The sequence below is a fragment of the Diabrotica undecimpunctata genome, chromosome 8 (genome assembly GCF_040954645.1).
Source record: "Diabrotica undecimpunctata isolate CICGRU chromosome 8, icDiaUnde3, whole genome shotgun sequence".
Taxonomy (NCBI): Eukaryota; Metazoa; Arthropoda; class Insecta; order Coleoptera; family Chrysomelidae; genus Diabrotica; species Diabrotica undecimpunctata.
The window spans coordinates 126,299,161-126,321,277 of record NC_092810.1 but is presented as its reverse complement, the minus strand read 5'-3'; the positions used below and the strand labels follow the sequence as shown (position 1 = coordinate 126,321,277).

The 22,117-nt window shown below is 32.5% G+C and overlaps 1 protein-coding gene across 2 annotated transcripts in view; it reads left to right on the top strand.

The window, feature by feature from the left end:
• The window catches only part of LOC140447973 (G-protein coupled receptor Mth2-like), a 347,198-nt gene that overhangs the window by 5,914 nt on the left and 319,167 nt on the right, over positions 1–22,117 (top strand). For both annotated transcript variants that reach the window (XM_072540960.1, XM_072540959.1), the window contains exon 2: positions 9,028–9,732. In XM_072540960.1, the coding sequence (XP_072397061.1) occupies positions 9,225–9,732 (508 nt within the window). In that variant the 5' untranslated portion in view covers positions 9,028–9,224. The remainder of the gene's footprint in view (positions 1–9,027; positions 9,733–22,117) is intronic.

The following is a 22,117-nucleotide window of genomic DNA, read 5'->3' as shown; positions in this document are numbered from 1 at the left end:
AGCGGAGTAAGATATCGTTTGTCTTAAAAAATCCTCTTATAACTGAAAAATGTTGGTTTAGTATCTACAGATGTTATCAGTTTCCTAAAAACTTCCCGAACATATCCGAACGATTAAACATAAAAATTAAACATAAAAAATATTGCTTGCCATCAGTCAGATTTGACAAGTTTGTCAAAGTGAATGTTTAAAGATGCCACGTCAGTTAAGTCAGTTCGACAAAAGGAGAATAAGTTCAAAAATAAAAGATGGTTGGTCTATTCGACAACTGGCTCAAGAGATATAATAGAAGCAAAACCACAAACCACAACATTAAAAAAATGGGAAAACGAGCAGACTTTGGATAGAAGGAGAGGGAGTGGGAGACCAGTTATTACTACAGCCCAACAAGATGAAACATTAACTAATTATATAAGAGCGTATCCCTTCCATACGGCAAGGTAAGCAAAAGTTAATACAAACTTTAATGCTTCTATAATTACAACATTAAGGAGAATTAGAAGAACAGATTTAAAAAATTGTACAGCCACCCGAAAATACAAATGTAGTGAGGAACATAAACATAGTAGACTCCTATTTGCTTTAAATTACGTTTTAAATGATCCAGTCAATTTTTTTTTGACCGTGTAATTTGTACCGATGAAAACGTTTTGGGACTTATGATCAACAAAATACAAAAATTAAATGTAGTTCCCCAAAACAGGGATCATTTATGGACCATCATTGAAGAAACCTGGGAAAGCTTGGCCGAAGATGAAAAGTTTTTATAAAAGTTTAGTAAATTTTTGAAATTTACTAAACTGAAATTTACAGAATTGAAAACGCAGAGATTAAGCGGAGAATGGGAGTGCAATCAGACATAATCGACTATATAGAGGAGAAGAGACTATCCTGGTATGGCCACGTCAGAAGAGCGGACAGAGGACGCTGGATAAACAAAATCACAGAATGGAGCCCGATTGGAAGAAGAAAGAGAGGAAGACCCCGAAGGTCATTCAGAGATGACATCGACGAGACTATGGAGAAAAGAACCCTGCGAGATGGAGACTGGAATGACAGGGAAAATTGGAGAAAACGGTTGAGTGAAGGAAGACAGTGGAAACTGTGGAAATCCTTAGTAGTAGTAGTAGTAGTAAATTTTTCCAGTGGGTTTTATTTACTGTAGTATTCCACAACTCCATACAGTTTTGTGCTACACTTTACAAGAAACCAGTCACGGCTCTCGATTTGAAATTAAACATAATAATTTAAAGTCATATCTAGATTTATTATCTATCATTATTTTTGAATTGAAATATTTTCATAAATTATAATAAAACACGAATCAATGTATGTGTACTGAGATAATGGAAAATTTCAAATTGATAGAGTTTTTTAAGATGTATGTTTAAATAAATGTTTAAATATAAATGTGACTGACTGATCGAGAATGCTCGATATTGTTTTAGTTTTTAATATACTAAAAACTTGCGACCTGTTGCACAGCCCTGCTTTTAACTGGTTTGATATAATATTTTCGTTAAACCAGCAACGTTGCCTTCGAAATTAGAATGACACATGTGAAAAGCTCAACTTACACAACTTGAAAAATACGATTTTCTGTTATAAGAGTTGTACCAGTTTTTTATGACGCGAACGGTACATTTTAAATCCTGCACAACTATTGTACATACGTAACTAGACTTGAAGAAAGCTCGTATGAAACATTGATCAAAAGATTTTATTCACTTTTTGGGCGATCTTCTTCCAAATATTTTCAGTAGTCAAATACTCAGGGTACTTTTTAACAAACTTTGCTGCTGCTTACTGCAAAGTAATGATGCCTCCCGCCCTATATTAAAGGCTAGGATGACAAGTCACTCTGTTTGTCCAGGAGGGTAACTCCGCCACCTAGAAAAGGAATCGGAACTACCAACATCTGAAATTTCAATCATATTTTGTTCTTGAAACGATACGGTTGATTTATTGCTAATTCATTCTACAAACTGATTAATCAAATGTTACTACTTCACAGTAAATATTTTTTTCGCAAACTTGCTAAAAATAAAGGTTACAGTAATTATTGTAAGGTAACATCAATGACGTATAATATATATATATATATATATATATATATATATATATATATATATTATACGTCATTGGGTCAGAAACACATACACTTCGTATTAAAATAATATGACGTTTAACAAACGTCAACATTTTACCAAAATAAAATAAAATTAAAACTAAGTAAAATTAAATAACATAAAATAAAATAAAATTAAGGTAAATAGAATTAAATCAACAGAATTACTTAAAATTTAATAAAATTAAGTTAAATTAAATAAAATTAAGTAAAAGCTATACCTGTAAAAAGGCTGCTATACCATTTCTACTTTATTTCCCTTGTAAAATCCCATAACAAAATGCTAATGTTTATTCTGCTTATTTTTTGAGCGTTTTGTGGTGGGGATAGAATAGTTCATCGGATGTATAATACATAATTGGAAAGGAGAGGGGTAGCGAATATGTTGAGACAAAAAAAAGTCATCGTCAAAAAGGCATTACAGCATATCTCCTTTGTTATTGGTCTGATTGGAGCATGTGATGCGTTAAATGAAAGGGAAAAATTTAACAAAAATATTAAGATAGAAAACTCAAACAAGGCGACTACCAAAGAGGGTACTACACAGTGTCTTTATTATTAATAAACGTAAAGTTACATAAGAGATGTCATAGGGCACTATGGATAAAAATAGTTTGAGAGACAACAGACTAAATGAGAAATTTTGATTTATTGACTTAAAGAAGGCCTCTTCAAACTATTCAACCGAACGATTCCTTACATGCGACATAGCAAATGAAAGGGAGGAAATAACGAATATATTAAGTAAGAAAAAACGAACAATTCGAATACCAAAAATGCACTACACAGTATCTTAATTATTAATGAACGTATAGCGACATACGTGATATCATATGAATATATTTACTAAAAGACAAATTTTGAATTATTGACTTAAAGAAGGTCTCAGGCTGAGTACAAAATAAACAACTGATCGAATTCTAGTATACGAGATAGCAAATAAAAGGGGAGGATATAACGAATATATTTAGATAGAAAAAAGAAACAAAGGAACTACTAAAAGAACACTATACATAATTTTATTTATGAATTATTACATATTGTTATCACCAAATTTATTAAAATCATTTGTTAGATACCTACAACAAAAAGGCTTTATTCGCTAATTTATCTGGTCGAATTTGTTTTAATAGAAATGACTTTTAAGGTAGCTCATTTTAAAGATTGTTTGAGCCCTTAAAATGTCCTATGAGTTTTTATCGAAAAGATTTCCATTTCCCGATATTTGATGTTAAATATATCAAGTATGGTACCTACTCCAAAAATAAAAAGTCATCATCAATTCTAAATCGCATAGTGTTGTACTTAGAAAATCCAATAAAAAATTAATCTCTTTGGTTTTTTATAAGCTTTATTTTTGTTTATTACATATTTTCAGTAAAACGCTTTGTTTTTGAATTATTCGCAAAAAATCAATGGAAAACATTTTTTTTTTGCTAAAAGTATCCTTTTTCAAGTGCGAATAATTCAAAAAGTATTGATCTAGCGAAAAAAATTTTGGGATATTTTTTGTTTAAAATTTGATTATCAATTCTCGGGGTTATTTTGAGTGTAAAAATTTTAACTCCCCAGATGGGGTGCCAACCACCACAGGGGTAGAAGCACTCATCGACACCATATAACTTATGTTTTTTAAGTAATTTCCTACCGACTGCAAAAATTTCAGACAAATCGGTACAGTTATAAAAACATTACTATTATATTGACACAATGAGTTCAGACAAGAATTTTGGGACTCCCTGAGTATCTTTAATATTACCGGTCTAATTTGATTCGATATACGATATTTATACGTAGTTTAAAGCTACAAAAAATGAAATACTACTGTTAGTAATATCATTACCAAGAAAATTATTGGAAACACGTTTTTACTGAATAATAATAAGATTTATTTATAGATTGGTTACATTACTTAGTTATTCTATAAAATATATTCTACTACATATGCATATGTGCATAAAAATAGTGTAAAAAAATTAAACAAAACGATTTTGTGATAATGCATGCAGCGATTGCCATATATTGACCACATAGTGATAAGTGAACTTATTTAGCAATAACTTTTGTTGGTAGCCTACCACTATCCATATCTATCAATAAGTAAGTAAAGAGAACTTTCTTTATTTAAAATCTTCTTCTTTTTATTTTTATATAGACATGACTCTGTCTTTTTCAATGTGCCTCGAGTACGTTGTCGTTCCATCGTTTTCGTGGTCTTCCTACTGATCGTCTTCCTATTGGGGAACCGTCTCTTGCCGTCTTTACTACTCTATTTGTTGTCATTCGGCTTATATGATCGTTTCATTCTACTCTTCTATTTCTTACCCAGTTGTTGATATTCTCCAACTTGCATCTACATCGTATATCTGTACTTCTAGATCTGTCACATAGTGTCTTACCATCAATTTTTCCACGTGTTTTCATCTCTGCTGTTTCTAACATCCTTTTTGTCCTCTCTGTGTCAGGTCTTGTTTCTGCCGCGTATGTCATTATTGGTCTGATGACTGTTTTGTAAATTCTGCCTTTCGTTTCTTTTCCGATATTTTTATTTCTCCATATTGTTTCATTTAGGCAGCCTGCGGCTCTGTTTGCTCTATTCACTTAATCTTCCACTTCGGTTTCGAGCTTTTCGTAGCTAGATAATGTTATGCCTAGATATTTAAACTTTATCACTTGTTCTATTATCTCACCTTCCAGCTCCAATTTACATCTTACTAACTTTGCTGTTGTAACCATATATTTTTTCTTTTTTTGGGAAAATTAACATCTTAAATTTTCTGGCGGTTATATTAAATTGGTGCAGCATACGTTGTAAATTATCTTCACTTTGCGAGAGTATTATTGCGTCGTCTGCATAGCAGATTGTTTTAAGTTGTTTTTTCTCATTTGGTATCCTTTTTTAGTTCTTACTTTTTTATTATTTCCTCCATAATTAGGTTAAACAAGAGAGGACTCAGGTAATCTTCCTGTCTTATCCCATTGTCAGCTTCAATAGGGTCGATTAGTTCTTCTTCTACTTTTACTTTTATTGTGTTGTTTTGATAGATATTTTCGATCGTTTTGATTATTTCTAGAGGTATCTCTCTTGCGTACAGTAAGTGGATACCGTCTTTTAATTTGACCCGGTCAAATGCCTTTGTAAAGTCCACGAAACATAGATGTGCCGGTTTGTTGTATTCTAATGATTTCTCTTGCACTTGCCTCATTATAAATATAGCGTCGGTGCATGATCTTCCCGACCTAAAACCTTGTTGTTCTTCTGCTAGTGTTATAATTTGATTCAATTTATTTGTTATCACTTTGGTTGTTAATTTTAGTGTTATGTTTAATAAATTAATTCCTCTGTAATTTTTCCGGGTCCGATTTGTCTCCCTTTTTGAAGAGAGGTATTAGGATGCTTGATCTCCATTCTTGAGGAATTCTGTTTTGTTCTTTTATTTTTTGGATTAGTTTTAGTAGTTGTTTTGGCAGTTCTGGTCCTCCGTACTTTAGGAGTTCGTTCGGTATTCTGTCCTCTCCTGGTGATCTTCTATTTTTTAATTTACTTAATGCTTTCTAGTTTGGCATTTAATTAATAAAAATTCTAACTTCCGCCTTTGTTTCATGTCAAAAAAGTTGACGTTTGTCAATTCTCTAGCTGTTTTTTGCAAAAGCGTTTATAGCTCAATATTTTAGTTTCTATTTCTACTTAGCTTAGTCAATTCTCTAGTTATTTTTAGTTTGCAAACGCGTTTATACCTGAATATTTAGTTAGATAGTTAGATATGAAAGAATGACAGATAGAAAGACCTGAGGGAGAACCTACGTCCAGCAGTGGACGCATACTGGTTGATGATGATGATGTTAATCTTGTAGTAATTTGGTCATGTTCTGTTTATCGTTTCCCTTTAAGAATATTATAAGATCATCCGCGTAGAATCTTGCTGGAATGGGTTTTCATTGATTTATTATATGGTTAATATCAATAGCTATTAGAAAAAACGTCGGACTGATTACCGAGCCCCGAGATGTACCATTTTTAATATCTTGTGTTAGATAGAGGTCCGTTTACTTTTACCGTTGATTGAATAATTCAATCAACGCTTTTACCTTAAAATTTTCCTATGTATAGGAGAACATTTTTAATAAAAGCAAATATATTTCCATCCATATCCCGAGGCTTGGTTTCGGTATTTTTAGCATTACGTGCAACACATATTACATGCATTACGTGCAACACACGTTGCACTATGTAGATGTCCAGGTAGTTATTGCCCAAGACAAGGAAGACCTGGAGTATATGGCTAGAAAACTAATAGAAGAGTACAAAAAATGGGGCCTCGAAGTTAATTTACAGAAAACGCAATATCTTTGCATAGGAGGAGAAAATACTGCAGATGAGCTCGACTTGGAAGACGGGAAAATTAAGAAATGCGATCAATAATGCGATAAAACTAAAGACAGGAAGAACTGATGAAGCCATACAAGACAGACTAACCAAAGGGAAACGAGTTATAGGTGCACTGAATTCAGTACTATGGCAGAAAAATATAAGACCGGAAACGAAAAAAAGAATATATAATACTATATTGAAACCAGTAATCGTCTACGGCTCAGAAGTATGGCAGTTATCACAAAAAGTTATCACAATTTTGGAGGAGAGCAGCGGGAAAGTCTAGATTAGAACATATGAGAAATGAGGACATAAGGAATTAAATGAATGTACAAAGATCAATTATAGAAGACATAGAAAAACAACAATTAACATGGTACGGACATGTTAGACCTATGGGGGATGAAAGACTACCAAAAAAATATTAGAATGGATACCACCAGAGAAAAGAAAACAAGGACGACCACGAACAACATGGATGCAAGGAATTTCCAAATTTTTCATGTCGGCAAGAAATCTATCTGAAGAAGACTGGCAGAATAGACAGGCTTGGCGAACGGGAACCCAAAGGCGGATTACGCTTTGAACGGGATATATATATATATATATATATATATATATATATATATATATATATATATATATATATATATATATATATATATTGAAACAGTTGTATTTTATTAATTTTATTTTTATTTATAATAAATGTTGTAATTTTAAAAATCTGTGGTTCGTTGTTTAATTTAATATATACCTCAGCTAGCTCAATTATGTGTTCTAAGCAATCTGTCACTGTGTGACGTCGACTCTGTAGTGTCCTGGTAGAGTTCAAAAAGAAATTAAACCAAAATTTACTTTAGACCTTTGATAAATTAACCCAAATGAAGCACGTTATTTATTAATATTGAACAAATTTAATATAAACAATAAAATTCGTCTGCAACTTGGGTTGCCTTTAAAAATTTACAAAAATAGGAATCGTATAAATCTTAATGTGGTTTAGAGTCGTGACAATAAAAATTTATTACAAAATGTGGAGACTCTATACAAGTACCTAAAAACTAAATAAATATTGCAACTTTATAAAGTGTTTAAATGAACTATAAAGAAAAGAAAATGAACACTTTATTCCGCTGACTTTTAACTTGCATTCAAATATAATCAAAATTTCAAATGATCCCCAAAATTATTATCCAACCTTACTTTAAAACAGTTCTGATTTATTTAAAGAAAACTAACTACTCGCAAAATAATTTGTGAAACTGGAATATCAATCCTCTCTTCGGAAGTTAAGGTACGTACTATTCTATTTTTTATTTAATGATCATTAATATTTCAATTTTTTTAAGGCCTATCGCAATTATGTTAATTCATGAATTTTAATTTTCTCAATTTAAATGACATTTCTGTACTCCAATAATAATTTATAAGTTAAATTGTTTCTCTTACTCTCTGGAACAAATTCTGGATATCTCTGCTGTGGAAACTGTGGAAAAACTAAAATTCTTTTTAGACGAGTTAAAAAAACACTCCCGACCTATTCCACAATTTCAGGACTCTCCTTTCAAAATTTCTTGTCGGCCTCTCCCAAAATCTATCATTCGTTGCTAACAGCAACCGACGTTCTTTTTTCTTTTCGTCTTCTATTTTTTTTTAAACCATAAAACTGTCCTGTTCTGACACATTTGTCAATCCACATTAATTTCTCATAATCACTTTAATCACATCTAATTTGGGAATTTATAAAAAAAAAATGTTCAGATATAAAACTTATTCTATTACAATGCTAATACAATTTATTCTTTTCATCTCCACATCATTGTAATTTCTTATTTAACAAAACCCCTATTAATTTAGCTCCCATAGACTTGCTTGACAGTTTATTTTCTGACGTTTTCAAAATTTCTATGTTTAAATATTTTTTAAGAATTCTTCTTTTTTTTGTTCTTTTTAAGGTTTAGACGATTCACCTATACACTAGGCAACTATACTATTCAGAAATTATTAACACTATACCAGGTAAGTCAAAATTAATTTATTTAACAATTTACTAATCTTTTTCTCTCTTTTATTTCAGAGTCGAACCCACATTGTGATGGCTTCATGAAATTCATGAACAACAAACTCATATAAAAATCCATTTAAGTTGTATATTTTTTAACATATTGAAATAATTTCAATATATTTCCTCTATAGCCATTTCAGTATTGGTCCTCCTAGTTTAATTTACTGCTTAATTACAACAATACACTGCAGTCTTATGTATATATATATATATATATATATATATATATATATATATATATATATATATATATATCTATATATATTATGGCATAATATTAATGACTCTGGTACACTATATTAATGATAATATTAATCATCTGGTTCCAATTAAACGTTTTTCCTATTGTGATGAAAACAACAAAATAATGAATTAAGAAAAATAGAATCTCGTTGATTTTTACCTAACCCAACAACTTCTTACCTAATTTTATTTTGATTCTGTTAAATTTATTTTTAGATAACGAAGAATTCCGGCAAATATTTCAATAGCTACAACGAAATAGATTTTGTCAGACAGAAATAAATCGACCCGCCCACGAACTTAAAGGAAAGAAATATAATAATTTTATCAGTAAGGAAACTTGCTAACGAAAATACATCCGGTTAACTGCTAATTTGTAATTAGTTTTAACGTGATCATCTTGCGATACTGCAATGTTTGCAGCAAATAAATTGACTATTTGTGCTTTAATTACATGTTGCATAGTGCCTGTGATTAGTGAGGTCATATTGAATCACAATACCGGCGATAGGTTGAGGGCATGTACAAGAGACAGCTATTGCATTAAAAAATGCTGCCCAGAACATCAGGTGTTGCAACGAAAACAATGCGTAGACTCTCCTAGACACAAATTTAATGTTACTGTATATGATGGAATGGAGGAAATAGTTAATAGAACTATCAAGTTAAATGTGATTCACAGCAATGCATGTGCCACACACGACAATTTAAAGTTATCCACACTCATTGATATTGATAGGATTTTCTTGCAGTGGAACGGCACTTTAAATAAACCCTTTGATCCGTTAATGCCTAGAATTGGATATGAATATTATTGTCTGGAGACGTTTCTGTTACCTACAAGGGAGGAGTTCACTGCTATCGTATGCTATAATAATGGAAATCTGGAGCCCGTGCAGCTGAGGTATAACAACGTCAGGGGTAAGTTTTTAACTTTATATTTGTTAGAATACGCACAAAACACAATAATTACTTAAACTTTCAATATAGATGCTTGCTGTCGATTGTCGATTGTTTTCTATTTTTATATTTATGGATGATATCTTCATTACCTACAAATGCCGCTATAACAAATTTATGTCCGATACAATAAAGGTGAAGTATTAAGTCGGTAAAAATCGTAATATTTCGGTAAACAACGTTAAACGTTATATTTGAGCAGGTAAATATGTTAGTAGGTACTATAGATAAGGCGAAAATCTCCGGTTTGTTCGGAAAAATATTCTCATGAGATTTCTATGCATTATCATTTTCATGAGATATCCCAAAGGCTCAAAAACACGAGTAAAAATTATTTTTGAATTCACCAAGGACCTAAATTTAAGTTCACACCTTGTTGTATTATTTCGCGATAAGTATTTTGGACCTATTTCATTTTGAAATATTGTTTTTTAATCATTAATAAAACGCTTATAACATGACAAGCGCTCGGGCAGCGGCGTGTATAAGAGAGAGAAAAAGTGGCCAAGTGAAATCGCTGGAAATAACTTTCAAGTTTCTGGGTTAACCGCTAGGGGGCGTAACCTGTGAACAAAACTTTGAAAATCAGTTTTTTCGGAAATATGCCCAATTATACCAAGTGTTAAATAAGTAAACTAGAAAGAGGCCTAAATTCTGGATAAAGTTGTTCAAGTACTTTTTTTTTTATTTTTTCAAATAAAGGGTGGAGGAGAGTGGGAACGTATTTGTGGATAAATACCTATAAGTTTGGTTTGGATCAACCGATTTTAACGAAATTAGTGTCGTTAGAAAAAGTGTGGATGAATTAATTTATATCTACTATAAAATAATTGCATTTAATTTTAATTGTCATAGGTAGAGGGTACTTTCAAATAGAAAAAATTAAAATTTGTTTTTCTTCAAAATGTTTAATAGAAACACCTATTTATTGTAAATTATAATGAAACTCGATTAAATTCGTAACAAAATGGTGCAAACCGCATGTTAATAGCTTTTGTCGAACTCGAGATATGAATAAAAACGCATAAACATAAGTAAGTATAGTATGTTTTTGTTATGAATTTATTCCAGTTCCATTATAATTTACAATAAATAGGTGTTTTCATTAAACATTTTAAAGAAAAACAAATTTTAATTTTTTCTATTCGAAAGTACCCTCTACCCATGACAATTAAAACTAAATGCAATTGTTTTATAGTAGATGCAAATTAAATCATCCACATTCTTTCTAATGACACCAATTTCGTTAAAATCGGTTATCCAAACCAAAGTTATAGGTATTTATCCACAAATACTTTCCCACTCTCCCCCATCCTTTATTTGAAAAAATAAAAAAAATACTTAAACAACTTTGTGCGGAATTTAAACCTCTTTCTAGTTTACTTATTTAACACTTGGTATAATTGGGCATATTTCACAAAAAACTGGTTTTCCAATTTTTCTTCACAGGTTACGCCCCTTAGAGGTTAACCCAGAAACTTGAAAGTTATTTCCAGCGATTTTTCTTGGCCACTTTTACTAAGGAATTTTTTCTCCCAAAGTTATAACATGAATAGTTTCTGATATATAGCCGAGAGATCGGCTTATAGGACCACCCGGTACAAATAGGTGCCCGCCCTACCATACGTACTTTATTATCAATTAAAAAACAATATTATTATTATCAATTAAAAACAATGGTTTAATAGTTATTATGCAATAAGGGTGTTATTAAAATGATTATGCTCAGAGAGCAACATAATCCAACCAAAGGGCCTCTGGCCCGAGGGATGGATGTTGCTCGATGGGCGTAATCATCTAGTAACACCAGTGGTATATATATATATATATATATATATATATATATATATATATTATATATATATATATATATATATATATATATATATATATATATATATATATATATATATATATTGTCATTATTCAAAAATAGTGTGAATGTTTCAATGCATTAGAAATATTAATTAAAAAAAAATGTTTATTTTATAAAAAGGAGGTAAAATGCAAACAAGCTTAAGTCACAAATAAGTGATTTTTCAGGGAGTGCGAAAAACTTAGAATTGCTTTAAAAAAGGATAATGAGTTCTAATCAATGCTCTGCAATAGTATTAATTCCAAATTGAGATTTAAACACTTATTTCAGCTAGAATAGCTAAAAAATAGTTTAAAAAATTGATTTTTTTTGACAATAAGACCTTTTGCATGAACTCAGTGGAAATAAGTCGTTTTGAATGTAAAATGTTGTGGACATAATAAAGTAAATAAATAAAGTAAAAAAGCAATAAAGTAAAGGAGCAATGGTTTTTTGAATGAACTTCTATATTTGTAAAATAATAATATAGACCTTACCTAAGAGACAAACATTGTCACAGCGCCCATCGTCGAGACAGTTACTCATTACTTCCTGCTCCTCACCAGCAGCTGCTATAGTGGGCTCATCAAAAATCAAACTCTTGTACCAACCAAGGCGTGGAAGGAACCAGAGTTTTAACCTTGTTTAGGCTGTCGTCTCTTCAAGGAAGGGGTACTTACTCCTTTTTTTTGAGGAGTAATAGGGGCGTGACAAACGTGGTGATTGATGTTGGTTTGTGTAGATGTAGTGGACTGCTAAAAAGCTGGGGTTCAGAAGGTGGCGTATGTGTGTGGACGCTATGTTATCCTGTATGAAGTGCAGAAGAAGAATTATTGGTGAGGGAAGCCAACCATGTCGAAAGAGGTCCTTCAGGGGTTGCCAGCCATACTAGGAACAGTTCTTAATCAGCATTTTTGGCAGGCAGTTGTTAGCTGCGATATTTGATGGGGAATGTTTCTAGAATATCAAAATACTCATCAGGAAGTTCGTGTCCAGTATTATGTAGAAACTTAGCTGGAGGACGCGGAACTTTCCTTTGAGGAAACCTTATGAGTATTTGCCCTCGGCGATTGTAAGGCGTCTTCAGTATTTGTTTTGCTCGATTGTTCGAGCCTGTGACGGTAAGAAGCATATACCTCCTCCTGAAGGATAGGATTCTGTCCTTAATAGGTGTCATATTAGCTAATATATATATATATATATATATATATATATATATATATATAATATAATATATATATATATTATATATATATATATAATATTATAATATTTATATATATATATATATATATATATATATATATATATATATATATAATAATAATATTATTAATGTCATGAATGTGTTCAGAATAATTAAGTGTTGTGGATGTAAAGTAATTTTTTGAATTTTAAACATAGAAATAGGTTTTTTATATTTAACAAAGATGACAGACTGTGATAAATTTTATCAACATTACATAACATCATTGATGATACAACCTCATTAAGTTTCTCCCTGATGAAGGACATAACCAATGTCCGAAAGCTTGGAATAAAAATTTACAAGAGTACGGAGGCGTAGACGCATGCCTTGTATTCGATAATCGGTCTAATAAAGGTTTTATAGGTGTGCAATAATGGTTTAGATGATGTCCTGTCCATAGCACTGCCAGGAGTTTAAACCTCTTTCTCACCCTATGAACTCCCAAATAGTAAACCGAGTTTCTGAGAATAAGGTTTCTGAGAATAAATTAGGAACATTTTTGAATACATTAATACACTGCGCCAAAATTAACGCATAATTTTAAAAATCCTGGTATATCAAATAGTTTTTTGGTTTCTATTTTTGTGATAATATATTATTGTTACCTCCGGTATATTGAAAAAATTATCAAAAGAACGATAAAAAACGCTGATGTTTTTATCATTTTTGCAAGCAAATGAAAAACACGCTAGTTGTACGTCATTTTAATTCGAATTTACTTGGGTTGGAATATGTCGTTGTGCTGAATGTGCAAAGACGTTTCTCAAGTTTATTTTCTTTGAAATTAGAATCGTTAGAAGAAGGATACCATCAAGTTGAACTCTGAACGCTGAACGGTTTATTGTCACTAATTCAACCATTTCAAGAGTCCAAAAACGTTTTACTGTTACTGGAAGTAACTCAATAAGTCTTGGTCCAGGGCCGTAGAAGGTTTACAACTCCTAATCAAGACCGGTTTTTTACATTTCGTACACTGAGACAAAGGTATGTTGTCAGTACTTCTCTACATAATGAATGTTTTTATCGTTATAAGTTTAGAATCAGCCAAAATACACTAAAGAGTGTCTATTACCAGAGACCTATTGACCAGAGATCATAGAAGGCAAATATTGCATTTTCCTCCTAAACATGAATGATTTGGAATAATGATGATTGTGGAAGAATATTGTTCACAGTTGAATCCAGATACTGTCTTTTTTCTAATGACAGGCAAAACAGAGTGTAAAGAAGGCCTAAGGAACGCTACGCACAGTGTAACACTGTAGGGACTGTACAGTATGGTGACGGCTCCCTAATGGTGTGGGGTGGGGTTGATTTGGAAACTCGTACGGAGTTAGTTAGAATAGATCACGGGCGGCTTACATCACTCAGGTACATTACAGACATTTTAGAAGAGCATGTCGCGCCATTTGCACTATTTATTAAGGATAATTTCATGCTTATGCAAGATTATGCCAGGACACACGTTGCAAGAATTGTGCAGCAAAATCGTCAGGAGGTTGGGATTCCTGCCATGGCTTGGCCTGCAAGAAGTCCCGACCTCAACCCAATAGAACATGTTTGGGACATCATAGGGAGTCGACTACGATAACTACCTAACGCACCAAACACATGAGATCAACTGTTTTTGCGATTGATTGAAATTTGGGATTAAATTAATAAATATGAAATAAGAACGGTAATTCTTAGTATGAGAGATAGACGTCAAGCAGTAGTAAGTACTAGAAAAGGCAATACTCACTTTTAGATTAATTTTCTTGAACCTTTCAATTTTTTGAAAAATTTTCAATTCTGTCATTTATTTATGATGTTAGGTAGTTTTATTGCAATACATTTTTCGCAAAAAAAGAAATTTTTTTTATTTCCGATGTTCTAAATTTTTTTTCATTACGACTTAAATTATATTGTTAAAATTATGCCTTAATTTTGGTGCGCAGTGTATTAGTATAGCTAAATATAATACCATGAACAGCAAACAACTATTTTCAAAAGTCAAAGACCCAGTAAAAACCTTATAGAGAAGTAATGTTGTATATGAAATACTAGGATCTATGTCTAGGACGTCAAAATAGCTACATTGGCCAAACATCACAGAAAATGGCTAAAACAACGCATCACACAACATAAAAGTGATTGCCGCTTGGGAAAAAAATACTTTAATAGATAAACAAAGCTTACATTTTGGCACAGACTGATAACTACAAAAGTAGATTATTTCTTGAGATGTATCACATAAATAAAAATACTTTAAATTATAAAACGGACATTGGACAGTTAAGTAACATATATTGTAATATATTGAACAAAATTTATAAATATTCAAAATAGCTAACATTCACCTTACTAACAACTAACCTTAATAATTCATCAAAGAAATATTATTCTTCTAACTTCTTTTATTGTTATTTTTATTTTTACATTTGAAGTAATTTTAATTTTTTTATCGTATTGCTGTAACGAACGTGCTTGTGACAGTTTAAATCTGATTTATTTGGCAATATATGGCAAATCTTACAAGTACAGGGTTGACAAATGACAGTTATGTATATCGTTAAAAGACGACCTTTGGAATAAAAATCAACCTGTTTCAGCAATTTCCAAAATCCAATGAATATTGCCAAATATCAAGGTGCCATTGCCAAATTCCTTATCACAGACCTGTGATGTTAACATCTAAAATTGATGAAAATATATTTAATTCAAACGTCAATGCGGTAAAAAGTACGTTTAGCGATAAAACCGATGGGTTAAGAACTTACATCATTTGATACAGGAATTAAAAATAGCAACAAAGAATAAACGGGTCTGGAAGTTTGTAAACTGCGTTTGTTTTACCTAAAATTTGACACAAGAAACAAACTTTCATCAGATTATCAACTAAAGAGCAATCATCAAATTGTGTTTAAAATTTAGGTAGTTATAGTCAGTATCACATCATCATTACTATTAATTTATGTAAATCTACGAATTTATTTATGTTATAATGTAAAATAGGAAGTAAAATAAATACAATTTCAAATCTACCAATGATAGGCCATGACAGACGGTTGGCAATACCACTTAGTGGCATATTTAAATAATTTTCTTGTTGTATTTGTATATCGTTTATGTACTTTTTAAATGGACTAAATCATTAAATATAGTAGAAAAGTCGTCAGAGATTTGATCTCTAAAAACGAGACGAACAAGCTAAATTTTGCTGAGAATGTCAGTTTTAGGACCCCAAAGTGAAGTGAAGATACACAAAAGCCACTCCTACCCCGTCTTCCTTCTAAAACTCCCATCATAGGGAGGAAAACGGAAAAAATCGATTTACCAAAAATCTGTACGCCGTAGAAAAAAATATTTTATATTAGAAATAAAGCTAAGATCATTTTAAACAAAAATAAGTGATGTATTCGACCGTTACTTGATGGAAATTTATTTTATATAACAATAAAACACTCAAAACTTCCACAAAATTTATTATAATATTTTATTACTACAGCTGTTTCTGCCTCTCTCAAGTGATCTATTTTTGGTATGTGTTTACACTTTATAGCCTTTAACGAAATAGGCTGAGAAGGGGAGAACTGTTTGTCTCAAGTTGGTCATTTAGAATTATGTCTGTGTTTTTTAATTTGTTAATTTCTATAGATTCTATTAAAGATAGCTTGGCCTTTATTTTGGATGTGAAGAATTTGAAATTCGTCATTAAAAGAATGATCATGATTAGAAGGTAAAGTGCGTATGTAGAATCTGTTTTCCTATCATTGAAAGCGCTTTTATGTTCTGCTATACGTTTGTTGAAAGTTCTACCAGTTTGACCGATGTAAGTTTTTGGGCAGTCGCCACATTTAAGTTTGTATACACCACTGTGTAAGTGCTTTTTATTTTGGCTCTTGTTGTTTTTAATATATTTGCCTAAGTTGTTGTTTGTTCTAAAAGCTGGTGTTATTTTCTTTTATATGTGTTTGGCTATTTTTATTGTTATATATATATATATATATATATATATATATATATATATATATATATATATGAATTTTTAATACAGGCAGTTCCTTCTACTTATAAGTAAATAATCCTTGAACCCATATGTTATCTTGATGGTTTCGGAAATCCTTTTGATAACTGTTACTTATATCCGTGTCATGCTTCATGTGGAATCCAACCTATAACGTGTTTTTATAAAGACAATCCTTTCTGCGTCAGGCATTATACCATTATATAGATGTAAATTGTAGATGTAAATTTTATTTGATTTTCTTGGCGTAATACAGTTTTTATATAAAGCTCCCAAAAATATATTAAAACTTATTATAGGCCCGCGTCCTATTTATCGAGCATTGAATATTTTATTTTTTTCAACCCTTAAAATTTGGTTAAAAAGATCTATAAATTAGATACCATAATACACAGTATTGTTAAGTATTGTAAAGTATTGTCAAACTTTCATTCCAATCATCTGGAACTTCTCCTTTGTAAAGACATTCGTATGAAATTTTTTTTCAATTCTTCGAGAGTAATTATTTCACTCCCCTCCTTCAAAATTTCTACAAGTATTCCACCTGGGCCCGGAGCCTTATTGTTCTTTAGTTGTGCCATAGCTTGCCTTATTTCGAAGGCTATATTAGGGAGTATTTCTGAGTTGACATTCGTTATCTTTCTCTTAAGATCTTTCTTTGCAGTGTTATCTGGGTTCTTGTTTGAGGAATATAAATCACGGTCAAATGTTTGAGTAACTTTTAGGATTTCGTTCTTTTCTCTTATTTCTTTTCCATCTTTATCCTTCAATGAGATTATTATAGGGTTTCCTAAGTTTGATCTTAAGCATTTCAGGCCTCGGTTTTTTACTATTATTTTTTCTACCTTGTTTTCATTATAGATAATTAAATATTTCTTTACTCCCTTCTTTATTTGTTTATTCAATTCTTCGAAACCATTGGTATTTCCCTTTCCTTTCCTTAGAAATGTGCGCCTCTTTTCTATCAACCGTCTTGTTGTGTCAGTTATTCTGTCTTCTTTATTTTTCGTTTTCTTTGCAACAGTCAGTCCTGCTTTCAAGAGCTTTCGTTGTATTTTTTTATTAATTTTCTTCATGTCGGAATATTCTTGTTGATAATATTCTACAAATTCTTTTCTCTGTACTCTCTGTACTCATCTCCCTTCTGTCGTATTTTAGTTTGATCTATCTGATTACAATAATTTTATTATGTGGCTTGTTTCTACTGGCTTTCGTCTGTTTAATAAGAATCATTGCTCTTAAAAGGTAATGATCGCTGCCAGTTGTAAATCGATTGAGAGCAGTTATATCTTCAAAACTGTCTTTGTTCCCACACAAGAAGTAATCGATCTCGTTTTTCTTCTTTTGGGTGTTCATGGTATATAAATTTTGTTGTTCTAAGAAGTTACAATAAAGTAGAGAAGTTTTGACAATACTTCTCTTCAAAAAGGGAGACAGGGCAGGTGTGAAGAACTAAAGGTCAATCTCCCTGCTGTCCCAAATGTACAAACTGTTTATGAGAGTAATGACTACCAGGTTAACGTCAAAGCTCTATAGCTATCAACCAGTAGGGCAGGCAGGATTCCGAAAGGGTTACAGTACAGCATCTTCTTACAGTCAGAACGCTAATAGAGAAAGCCAATGAATATCACTTGAACGTATACTTGATTATGTAAAGGCATTCGACTCCATAGAACTTTGGGCAATAAAGAGAGCTATGAACAACTGCAGGATAGACTCTCGATACAGAATGCATATACATAATATTTACAAGAAAGCTACAATAAAAATACAAATAGATGCAAAAACCAAAGCTATACCAATCAACAGTGGAGTTCGCCAGAGAGATGTTATCTCACCAAAGCTGTTCTCACTTGGACTGGAAGACGTGTTCAAAAACGTTAAAACTGGGCAGATAAAGGAATGAATGTTAATGGAAGAAAACTGAGTCATTTCAGATACGCTGATGACATAATATTCGCTACAAGTTTCGAAGAACTACAGACCATGATGACGCAACTATTTCAAGCTTCGGAAATAGTAGGTCTTAAGATGAACTTGGAAATAACAAAAATAATGACAAATACACCGAACATTAGAGAAATAACGTTGAACGACATAAATTTAGAGACAAGCGAATACATCTACCTGGGACAGATAATGAAAGTAAACAAAGAAAATCAAACTGCCGAAATTACCAGAAGAATAAAGTTATCATGGGCAGGATTTGGAAAACTGAGTTGGATCTTGAAAAACACTAAAATAGAACAATAATTGAAAACCAGAATTTACGATCAGTGTATCCTCCCTATACTCACGTATGGTTTACGGACGTAGACACTCACCAAGTCTGATATGGATAAAATAGTAAAAGCACAAAGAGCGATGAAAAGATCAATGCTCGGGGTGAGACTTATAGACGCAGGAGAACATGGTGCCAAATTAAAATGGAATCAGAGATTTCTTCTTTTTAGGTAGACATGACTCTGTCTGTTTTTCAATGTACCTCCACTAAGTTGTCGTTACATCGTTTTCGTGGTCTTCCTACTGATCGTCTTCCTATTGGGGAACCGTCGCTTGCCTTTACTACTTTATTTGTTGTCATTCGGCTTATATGATCGTTTCATTCTACTCTTCTTTTTTTTCTGACCCAGTCCTTGATGTTCTCCACCAAAGTTTAAAACATATTAAAACATTTTGGAAAACCCTCTACGTTATATTGTAAATCATTTTAATATTGCCAGAAATACCGACCATGATGCACTTACAAAGGATCGTCAGACAGGAGAATACATTAGAAGACCAGGATCAGGCAGAAAAAGGTGCAGAGATCAGCGTGATAAACATTACTCAATTGCTCTTTAACGTCAAATGTTCTCGCTAGTCACTTGCTAGAAGCTCGAAGAACTCATATTTCTGCACGAACTGTAAGAAGAGTCCTGCATTAAAATGGTTTAAGTTCTCATAAACCAGTAGCATGCCGTAAATTAACAGCAGCTCATCGAGCTATGATATTTACGAATGATTACAGAGACTGGACTGTTCAGCAATATAGCGTTGTAATATTTTCTGACGAGTACCGTTTCTGCTTACGAACTCCAAATTGATGCAAACGTGTATGGAGGAGACCCGGAGAACGATTTGTACCTTGCTTTATTTCACCCCGTAAAGCGCGCTGTAGCTACTGCTAAGGAAAGATCGTCTGCACAGCTATTTGAAGAGTTGGAAACACCCTAGAGGATGAAGAGGTTGAACATGAACAGCATTTCTAAAGCAAGGGACAAATCATCACAGGACTTGACCCACGAGCGACAGATTAAGAGTGCAGATGGAAGAATGTTAAGAACCGACGTTAAAATAAAGCAAAGATGGTTTTGAGTACTTTAGAAAGTTGCTAAATGAAAAATACTAGAGGAGAGACAGAGGATGCGGGATCCCAAATGAGAATGTAATACCGGGGATAGCGAGAGATTAAGATGTCGAGACGTTAAATAGGATGAAGAATGGTAAGGCAGTAGGACCTGATGAAATACCTGTGGAGGTTTGGAAGGCTCTAGGAGAGGAAGGAGTTGATGTAATGTGGCAAATGATGAGTAGGATATATAAGGAAGAAGGGATGCCCAATGCCTGGAGAGATAGTGTGATGGTATCATTATATAAAGGACTATAAGAACTATAAAAGAATAAAGTTAATGTAGCACACAATGAAAATTTGGAAGAGAACTGTAGAGCGAAGGTTAAGGAGAGAGACTTCGATAGGAGAAGAACAGTTTGGGTTTATGCCAAGGAGGAGAACAACGGATGCCTTGTTTGCTTTGAAGCAGTTGATAGAGAACTACGGCGAGAAGAACAGAGAGCGACATTTGATATTTATAGATCTTGATAAGGCGTACAACACAGTTTCTAGATAAGAGCTATGGAGATGTATGAGAGAGGAATAGATACTTAAGAAGTATGTAAGGCTCGTGAAAGACATGTATGAAGAAGCATACATTAAAGTAAGAACTGCTGTCAGATTGACCGAAAGTTTTACGGTGACGGTTGTTTTGCATCAATGTTCTTCTAAGTCCTTACCTGTTTAATCTAGTTATGGATGCCATCATCTAGCCTTCATTTATCACGTCCACTGCTGGACATAGGCCTCCCTTAAACTCCCCTATAGATGTATTGACAGCAAAAGTTAGGGAAGGGGCTCCTTGGTCAATGCTCTTTGCTGATGATATTGTCTTAGTAGAGGAGAGTAAAGAAATTTTGGAGGAGAAGTTGGAGTGTTCGAGAAGGGCTATTGAAGGGAGAGAATTTAAGGTTAGCAGGTCGAAAACGGAGTATGTGTAGTTGGGGGAAAGATGAATAGTTAGAGACATAGAATTGCTTGGAGAAAAACTAGGACAACTAGGAGAATTTAAATTCCTTGGCTCCTATATAACGGAAAATAGAACACTAGATCGAGAGATTGTCTATGGGATACAGACTGGTTGGTTTAACTGGAAGAGAATTAGTGGGGTGATCAAAAAATCAGAGAAGGGCTGAAAAGAAAGATATTCAAGAGTGTGGTGGGACCTGCGTGGGTGTACGACGGTGAAGTGTGGCCTGTAAAGAAGATTTAGGAAAAGAACATGGAGGTAGCTGAAATAAAAATGATATGGTGGATGTTGGGTAAGACTAGAAGGGATAGGATCAGGAACGAGTTGATTAGGGAAAGAGCCGGGGTGATTAGTCTCAAAAAAGGTTCAAGAATAAAGACTGCAATAGTTTAGTGATGTCAGACGTAGAGATGAAAACTATGTAGGATAAAGGAGAGAGCTATTAGAAGTTGATGGAAGGAAAGGTAGAGGAAAACCGAGGAGAAGATGAAAGAACTGTGTGGCAGGTTTAGGTGAAAAAGACTCGATGGACACAAAAGAGTGGCGACCAAGAATAAGGAACAGCGGAATAACCCCTGAAAAGGGGAAAGCTGAGGAGGAAGAAGAAGACTTCCTCTCCATTTAAACCACTTAACATCTAAAGAATTAAAAAAAAACATACACAATGTAAGTGTCCTGATTTTTTGACCAGTAGTGTAAATAACTTAGAAAAATAGTTTTCAATGTTTTACTTAGAGATTTATTTGTACAAATGACTTTTAAAGTAAATATTTACAGTTGTTTTATAAGTTTATTAGGGAAGCTAATAATACTTTTGAATGTTTATCGTTTGTCGGAGACGGTGGATATTTCAATCCATTTGATTATACGATTGTTATCCGTATGTTTAAGAC